Source organism: Odocoileus virginianus, chromosome 2, assembly GCF_023699985.2.
Source record: "Odocoileus virginianus isolate 20LAN1187 ecotype Illinois chromosome 2, Ovbor_1.2, whole genome shotgun sequence".
In the NCBI taxonomy this organism is placed as follows: domain Eukaryota; kingdom Metazoa; phylum Chordata; class Mammalia; order Artiodactyla; family Cervidae; genus Odocoileus; species Odocoileus virginianus.
Window position 1 is genome coordinate 44,356,994 of NC_069675.1, and position 9,027 is coordinate 44,366,020.

The 9,027-nt window shown below is 45.3% G+C and overlaps 1 protein-coding gene across 1 annotated transcript; it reads right to left on the reverse strand.

The window, feature by feature from the left end:
* Positions 1 to 281: 281 nt before the first annotated feature.
* IL1B (interleukin 1 beta) lies at positions 282 to 8,753 on the reverse strand. The gene is made up of 7 exons (XM_020885996.2): positions 8,673 to 8,753; positions 7,996 to 8,057; positions 7,188 to 7,236; positions 4,941 to 5,139; positions 4,000 to 4,161; positions 2,036 to 2,166; positions 282 to 1,078 (listed from the first exon to the last, which is right to left on the reverse strand). The coding sequence occupies exons 2-7, from the start codon at positions 8,040 to 8,042 to the stop codon at positions 866 to 868; spliced, it is 801 nt and encodes a 266-aa protein (XP_020741655.2). The 5' UTR covers positions 8,043 to 8,057; positions 8,673 to 8,753; the 3' UTR covers positions 282 to 865.
* Positions 8,754 to 9,027: the final 274 nt, after the last annotated feature.

Consider the following 9,027-nt stretch of genomic DNA (forward strand, 5'->3'; position numbering starts at 1 on the left):
AAACACTTGGAAGCTGTTACCACCAGCCCTTATTCCCTATAATACTCTAGCTGATCCTGTTTTTCAGAGGAAACTTGTTACCATATATACTTTTGTTGAATAACAGAAGTGAAAGGGAAGGGCGTTCAAGCTGGTCTTTGTTGGCCAGTGATATTCCTAAGCACTTTGCATTCAGGGATGAGGAGGTTTCTAATTCCCCCAGGAGAACGCTCATGACTCCATTCATCTTTACTCTTCTACATCAGATCCCAGACAAGTCAATGACCATGTGGAAAAAAAAATTTGTTTACAGTGAAATTTATTTTAGAATCATTGAACAATCTGATCATTCTTCCCTCTTCATAAATAATTCTATTTAAGTAACCTGAGCTGGTATGCTTTCAGGCTTGGTGAAAGGACTTGACAGAAGGATGGCACACTAGCCCAAAGGAAATTGGTTCCATAGTTATTGAAGGCTAGGGTTTTTCACAGATGCGGCTGCTTCTTGGCCCACTGGAACTAAATTAAATAGACTAACCCATCAATAAATAAATAAATAAATAGTTAAGTGGTTGCTCATCAGGAGCTGGGTGCAAAGGACAGAGGATTTCTTTGGAACTAGTGTGCCATGGTTTCTGCCAGACTGGCTTTGAGTGAGTAGAAGTGAGAGAGGGGTGGCTCAGTGGATGGGGTCCGAGGATGGGCGCTGGGAGGAAGGGATTGTTCCTCCTGGCTGATGGGGAGATCTCTAAGCACTAATACAGGGCAGGCAGTTGGTCATGGATCAGACAATAGTGAAGTTCAGGCTGCAGCTGTGTTCTTCTCTTCCTTTCTGCCAGTCCTCGGGGTTATTCAGCCCACGTGGACTCCCTGGGTATGGCTTTCTTTAGGGAGAGAGGGTTTCCATTCTGAAGTCAGTTATATCCTGGCCACCTCTAAAATGTCCCAGGAAGACGGGCTTTTCTTCAGTTTGAGAAGTGCTGATGTACCAGTTAGGGTACAGGACAGACTCAAATTCAACTGTATCCTTGATTTCTGTCTTGTAGAAGACAAATCGCTTTTCCATATTCCTCTTGGGGTAGACTTTGGGGTCTACTTCCTACAGCAAAACAGAAATAAACATCTTTAAGAAGGAAAGGGCAAAGACACTCTACTCTAGTCTGGACAAAGTTGTTCTCTGGGTCGTTTAAAAATGGATTAGCAGGGTTCAGGTCTGGGAGCCAGGCTCCTGAGTTGTCTTTGGGACCCTGGCCTTCTGTGCGGTGACAGAAGGCACACTTGTCCTTCTCTGAAACTTACCATCAAATGCTAGGGTGTATAATATAGGTGGAAATGTTTTCAAAAGTGAAAATTAGGTAAAAGCTTCTAGGTGTAGCTAGTTTCCAGGGACTTATCCTGTGTTTTTCCTCATGGCTCTGGCTAGAATGACTTCAAGTTGGACATGAAATTTTTGCTGGGAAAACTGGTAGGAGGAGGAGGTGTGATTTGGGGAGTGTAGTGGAGATGGCAGTGACTGGTCCCTTGAACTGATTAAGTCCTCAAAGTGTCATCTATCAAATGATGGTTGTTGTTTAGTCACTCAGAAGTGTCCTACTCTTATGTGATCCTGTGGACTGTAACCCACTAGGCTCCTCTGTCCATAGCATTTCCAGGAAATAATACTGGAGTGAGTTGCCATTTCCTACTCCAGGGGTTCTTCCTGACCCAGAGGTCTAATTGGCATCTCTTGTGTTGGCAGGCAGATTCTTCACCTCTGAGCCACCAGGGAAGCCCCATCAAGTGGAGGAACTCTAACAATGTACTATCTGTTGGGTGGCAAGACAGAAGAAAATCTGCAGAATAATTTATTTTTTTGTAATGGGAGTGATAGCTACATGTAATGTAATGTTAAATAACATTTACATTAAATAGATTTCCATTTATGCAAAATTATCATGTAGATCTACTCCCAGAGGTTCCAGGGAAGGGGGAAAGTTAGTTGTCTTTGAAGTAAGTGATGGCTAGGGATGCCCCAGAAGAGCCTGAGGAGGGCCTTCAGCCCCTGGTACTCACTCACCTCCAGTTGCAGGGTGGGAGTATCACCTTTCTTCACACAAGACAGGTATAGATTCTTGTCCCTGATACCCAAGGCCACAGGAATCTTGTTGTCTCTTTCCTCTGCTTGCACAAAGCTCATGCAGAACACCACTGGGGAGAGGAGAGGGGTCTTGTGGTCAGGGACATGGCACTGCAGGGTCAGCCCAAACCCTGGACCCCAAGCCCAAGACTCTACAGTATAGCATCCTCTGTGGGAACCTACACTGAGGTTCCTATGGCAACCCACTGAGGTTCCTACAGCCTAACAGATAGGGTAATCCCACAGATCATAGCAGCTTCAGTTTCTTGAAACAGCTTTTTCCCTCAAACGGTCTGGGCTTCTCAGAGATTCATCAGAGTGGCAGTGAAAAATCAGGGGGTCTAATTTTTAGAAATAGGAGAAAGCTCTCATGTCCCTGACTGGTAATGTGCCCATCCACAAGAACATAACAGTATGATCAACATGAAAATTGAGAAAAGAGATGAAGCTGGGCTCCTGAAAGACACTGGGCATGGATCTATTTCAGGACTATAAAGAGACAAGTGGGAAGGGCCTGGGAAAGGAAAAGATTAGCTGGGAAAAGTGGTTCCAAAGAAAAGACACGCAGTTTTAATCTTCCTTAGTTACAGCTGTCTCACTTAGAGGCCCCAAGGTCATGCTCGCAGCGCTGTTCTAAAGAAACAAGGTTGTCTTGGCTTGGTTGAAACCAGGATGCTTTCTCTCAGGGATGCCTCTCTTCAAGGTCAGCACCCTTTGAAGAGAACAGTCTGGCTGTTCCTTTCAGCTGCCCCCTTGGTTGTACCCCTCCATACAGGGTTCAGCCACAGTGGCAAAGTGCCAGACAGATTCCCGCAACCCACGGGCCATCCCTGGACTTAAAACAATTGCCAGTGACATGGGCTTCCCTGGTGGCTCAATGGTAAAGAATCTGTCTGCCAATGCAGGAGACACGGGTTCAATTCCTGGTCCGGGAAGATCCCACATGCCACACAGCAACTAAGCCCGTGCGTCACAGCTACCGACACTGTACTCTAGAGCCCATGAACCACCTACTGAAGCCCCCTCACCCTGGAGCCCATGCTCTACAACAAGAGAAGCCATGCAATGTGAATCCCCTGCACCACAGCTAGAGAGTAGCCCCAGCTCACCACAAGTAGATAAAAGCCCTCACAGCAGCAAAGACCCACACAGCCAAAAATAAAGAAAAATTTAAAAAGAAAAATAAAAAAGTTGCTGGTGATAGTGGAGAGATATAAGTTCCTGCTTGTCAGTTAGGTTTCCCTCTAAGGAACCATCTGGTTTTGGATGGGAAGGATGTTAGGGGTGAGGGGGCAGGGTTGGGAATGAGGAAGGGCAAATTATCTCCTCACCATTCTAGTTTCAACCCCAACAACCGGAAGAAAGAACCCACAGGCAGTTAGGTCATGTCCATCAAATGACCTCTTTCTAACGGAAGCATTGCCATTAAATGATTTGGATGGGCAGTGGTCCTGGACTCGCTGGAGCAGTCTAATTTCTCAGAGTCACCTCTGTTGCTGAAAAATGAACGTACTTAGGGACTCAATGTGGTCTCATCACTAGAATCCAAACAAAATGTTTGCATGTCCTTCATTGTTGTTGTTATTTAGTTGCTAAATCATATCCGACTCTGCAACCCCCTTGACTATAGCCCTCTAGGTCATGGAATTTCCCAGGTAATAATACTGGGGTGGGCTTCCATTTCCTTCTCCAGGAGATCTTCCTGATCCAGGGATTGAACCTATGTCTCCTGCATTGACAGGCAGATTCTTTACCATTAAGCCACCTGGGAAGCCCCAGAATGTCCCTTACTATATGTTATTTCACTGCCATGGATCATTTTCCTTAATGGTCTGCTCTGTTGAAAATGTAGAGAATTAGCAAGCAACGAGGAGGCCAAGAAAAGAGACAAAGTCCCCAGGTACCTTCTCGGCTCATTTCCTGTGCGAGGAGGTGGAGCGCCTTCAGCACACATGGGCTAGCCAGCACCAGGGATTTTTGCTCTCTGTCCTGGAGTTTGCAGTTTACTGACTGCACGGCTGCATCACACAGAAACTCGTCGGAGGACGTTTCGAAGATGACAGGCTCTGAAATGTGGAGCACAGACATTTTTTAGGGAGATGCCCAGGTGATGATGGGAGGCAGAATTTGTTTCCTTGGAGGACATCTGAGCATGCCTAGCTGATGCTCGATTACAACATCAGTGGAGACGAAGTTGGGGTGGGTCAGAACACTGGGCCTGGCACCCTAAGAGGTAGGTTCAAACTTCAGCTCTATTACTTGCTGTGGATGAGCCATGGAGTCACTTATGTAAAATGGTTGTGGCAACCGATGTGGCCCAACAAGGACATTCTGAGATTCACAGGACATAATGTAAATAAAAGCATCCAGAATGATTGGCTGCTTTGCAAATATAAGTAGTTATCAAGGCCCTATTTTAAGAATAGTGTCAACAACTAAAAAGGAGACTAAAACCTTCACCAAGTTGAATTTTATATAGTAGTGTATTGAAATATAACATTTTGGGTACCATTTTATGCAGGTCTATAAATTCTGGAAAAGCTTCCATAATTTTAGGATGCATAGCATGATTAGCCAGTTACATCATTATTTCATTAAAGAAGAATTCCTTAAAAAATCTTTTAAGTGAACAAATCATTCTGATGGAAGACAAAACAAACAAAAAGACTAGTTTCAACTGAAGAGATGATTAACTGGGTTTCTAGGTGTCTCTGTTTTCCTCTCATTACTGGGCCCTCTACTTTTAAAGGGTTTCAGCCTCAGGGGGCTTAGCTGACTGTTAGGTTATGGACTCAGAAGGAAATGACCAGCGATCTCATGTCTGCCCTCAGTTCTCACTAGGTACCTTCTTCGAAGATGAATGAAAGGATGTTCCTCAGGTCATCATCATGGAAGACGTGTGCGTAGGCACTGTTCCTCAGCTTCTCCATGGCCACGATGACCGACACCACCTGCCTGAAGCTTTTGTTGTATAGCTGGTGAGAAATCTGCAGCTGGATGTTTCCAACTTCCACGGAGCCGAGGTCCAGGTATTGGATGCAGCTCTGTGAAGAGACCAAAGAAGTCAGCGTTGGAAGGTGGTTGGGCCAGACAACTCCCGTTTTGACAGGAGAGAGGAGGAAGGAGGAGATTCATGTGTGCTCAGGCGCTCAGCCACGTCCGACACTCAGACCCCATGGACTGTAGCCAGGCTCCTCTGTCCATGGGATTCTCCAGGCAAGAATTACTAAAGTGGATTGCCATTTTCTCCTCCAGGGAGTCTTCTGGACCCAGGGACCAAACCCGCTGCGTCTCCTCCATTGGTGGGCAGATTCTTTAGCACTGAGCCACCGGGGAAGCCCAAGAAGAGAAAACAGAGCTTCTGAAGATAAACTTTCATCTCCCCGCAGCCCAGAGAGGTTAAGTGGCTTATCCAAAAACCTAGCGGCCAGTGAGAGGCAGACCCTAAACCATATGTAAGCTTTCTAATGCAGTATACAACATTCTTCTAGGATAAATCCATTCTTACCTTATCTTTTCTTACACATTCTCCACCTAACCATAAACTTATACCTTCTTACACTATTTATCTTTTTGGAAGGCTATTGCACCAACGTTATGTATTTCATTTTTCATGGCCATGATGATCAGATTTTCAATATGCCTCTTGCCCAATCAACAATGTTCTATACAATCTTTTTCTCAAATGCTTTCTCATAAGCATCCCGCAAAACAGTGGTTACTATTATGAAATAGTTTCTCAGTTCAGAGAAACTGTTTAACTAACTGCATTAAGCCTTAACTGAAGTTGCTTGCAAGGCATGATAATGGTTTAAAAGTCTGAAGGACAGGGAGGGGGGATCAGGATGGGGAATACATGTAAACCCATGGCTGATTCATGTCAATGTATGACAAAAACCACTACAATACTGTAAAGTAATTAGCCTCCAACTAATAAAAATAAATGAAAAAAAAAGGAAAAAATTTTAAAAAAAAGTTTGAAGGACAGCTCAAGAGACCTGTAACAACACAGAGGAAAGCTGAGTGGGAGGGACATTCTGCTCAGTGCAGAGGCCCCATAAGAGAGAGCCAGAATGCTGCAAGAGACTGTGGGAGGCAGGGCTGAACAGAGAAACTGGGCTCCATCTAGGACTGGAGAAAACCAGTTATGCTGGTTTTAAAACCTTTAAAGAAAGGAACTTTTAGCAAGACAGGAATGCTAGATAAGGCTGGAGGAGGTTGTCACAAACTAAAAACATCCGAGAGAGAGAACAGCTGCCTGCTAATTGGTACAACTGCACTAGCTAGGCTGCCGGCTGGACTATCTGAGAGTTATTAGATTACAGAGGTTAGTACATTTGCAGAAGAGCAGGGACAACTGGAGGGGCAGCAATGCTCTCTGGGTCACAAAGTGTCAGACACTGCTGAGTGAGTGAGCACACACCCACAAAGAAACACTCCTCTGCTAGATAAATTTAGCTCCTGCAGGTAATATCTCAGAGCCAAGGGCTGCAGGATACTAGGCTCTCGGACATCATCCTGCTTATGACCCGTATTTTTCAGACGAGGATCAAAGGGGTAAAATGACTTGCTCAAGATTCAATGGCAAGTGAATAATTTTCTTGTACTTCCCAAACTCAACTTTTTGTTTACATCATGATTTGTCCTTAAGCTCCACTTCAGGGAGCAAAAAACAACCCCACCCTTAAAGGAGGCAGACATGTTCATTCTCAAGGTCATCTTCTCTGGGTCAGGTTCAGTTCAAGTGATTAATGTAGCTTCATCACTTTTAGAGCTGAACACCTCTCCTAAAAGAAGAATTAAATTTGCTTGGAAGCCTGAACTGTCTTCCTAACACAAGACAGCAAGCACTATCTCTACTAAAATTCCCCTTCTAAAAGCCTCTGCAAGCATAACCAGGATCACCAAGCCTCAGTGAAACACTGGTGGCGTGGGAGTTGCAGGGTGGCCAGCTTCCGTTTGTCTCACTGGAAGAGGAGAAAGTCATTCTATCACAAAATTCCATAGGAACAAGCCGGCCCAGAACACGTCCCTTGAGTCTTTCCTGTGTCAGAGCCCCTCAACATGCTGGGAGCAAAGCCCATGGACTCACCTTCATCTGTTTGGGGCCATCAGCCTCAAATAACAGCTCATTCTCGTCACTGTAATAAAAACAGAGAGGTTGCTCAATTATATCTCCTGGACAAGATTAGCTTTTCTTCCCAGTTGATAATCTTCATCATCAATGCATGTGTGCTAAGTTGCTTCAGTTGTGTCTGACTCTGCAATCCTGTGGACTGTAGACGACCAGGCTCCTCTGTCCATGGGATTCTCCAGGCAAGAATACTGGAGTATTGCCACACCCTCGTCCAGGGCATCTTCTGGATCCAGAGATCGAACCCATGTCTGCTGTGTCTCCTGCATTGCAGGCAGATTCTTTACCCACTGAGCCACATGGGAAGCTGGGCAATAGGAAACTTCAAACAACGTGTTCCTTAGGGCTGCCTGAAGCAGGCAGTTGCTATGGTAATATACATGGGACAGCACAGGAGGAGGGCAGGTACCCATTGCTCTCTGAGCTCTCTGTTGTATCCTGAGACCTAACTTCCAGCCCAGTGAAAATCTGAGCTTTCCTTCTCAGTTAAGCCAAACCTGCCAAGGGATCCCCTGGATTCTTCACTTGGAATCTTTCTTTCCTGTTTCCATATACAGGAAGCCCCTGAAGCAGCATCTGGGTGGCCTAGGGGTGCCATGACTGGACTTGCAGTGGGACATCAGTCCTTAAACCAGGTTGACTTGGAACCCTGCTTGCCATTTTAAGAGGCAGTTTGGGAGATGAATTTAGTCTCTAACCGCATGTAAAAATCCACTCTTGAGAGGAAAGCCCTGCTCACACGAGTGGTATCAATTTTCCCACTGACCTGTAGTAAGCCATCATTTCGTTGATGGGTTCAGGTACAGTTGCCATGGCTGCTTCAGAAACCTGTGCAAAGAGAAGAAAAATGAGTGACCATTGCCATGCCAGTCCCCATGAGGACTGCCTTCTTTACATGTGAATTGCCCTCAGCATCTTGTACCTGGCAGGCAGGCAAAGAAGCCACTTTCGAATGAATGAGTGAATGCATGAAAATCATCCTTTGGGTTCAGAGTAAGTGAAAGTCACTCAGCTGTGTCTGACTCTTCGCAATTCTCAAGGCCAGAATACTGGAGTAGGTAGCCTTTCCCTTCTCCAGGGGATCTTTCCAACCCAGGGATCGAGCCCAGGTCTCCTGTATCGCAGGTGGATTCTTTACCAGCTGAGCCACAGGGGTCCAGAGTAAAGCATTTGCTAAACCAAACCCAAACCAGGAGCGGATCTCTTAGGTGATTTGAGGCAGAGGTAGGGTCCTGAGCTCTCAGATGCCAGCTGCTAGATAAGTGGTATTAATTCCCCTATTATTTTGCAAGTTATGGCATTATAACACAACTGGCAGTTTTGCAGAAAGCCCAGCTGTCAGACAGAGAGGGAAGAGAAGAGAGAGGGAGGAAGACAGAAAAAAGAGAGAGAGAGAGAGAGACTCCTTTAAGACCTAGTCAGAAGGAAGAATTAAAGTGGTACCTGGGCAATGAAGGTTGGCTGGAAAGAATAGGATCCCTGAGTGGCTTGCTGTGCCTCCAAGCAGGTATACTGTCTACTGGTTTCTCCTACACTACTTTATGGCCTTCAAAAGCAGAAGTGGAGAGCTGAGAGATTTCCCCTTTGGTTAACTGATTTCACAACCAAGTTTAAAAAAAAAAAGAATTGATGGCAAATTCTGGGAGAGAAATAATTCTCCAGTTCTTGGGAGGGAAAGTGGTAGCAAACCGTGACACATTCTTGCAAATGTGTCCTTATGCAAATATATGTTGGTTTTTCTGATGATGTCAAACAAAAATAGTGGGTTTTCCTAGATTAGAAGGATGTTTTAATTTTG

Excerpts from the sequence above, each read along its gene's own strand:
- IL1B (XM_020885996.2), bottom strand. The coding sequence starts at position 8,042 with ATGGCAACTGTACCTGAACCCATCAACGAAATGATGGCTTACTACAG. Across the intron at positions 7,237-7,995 it reads GAAATGATGGCTTACTACAG|TGACGAGAATGAGCTGTTAT; the intron begins GTCAGTGGGAAA and ends TTTTTATTACAG. Across the intron at positions 2,167-3,999 it reads ACAGGAAATGAGCCGAGAAG|TGGTGTTCTGCATGAGCTTT; the intron begins GTACCTGGGGAC and ends TCCTCTCCCCAG.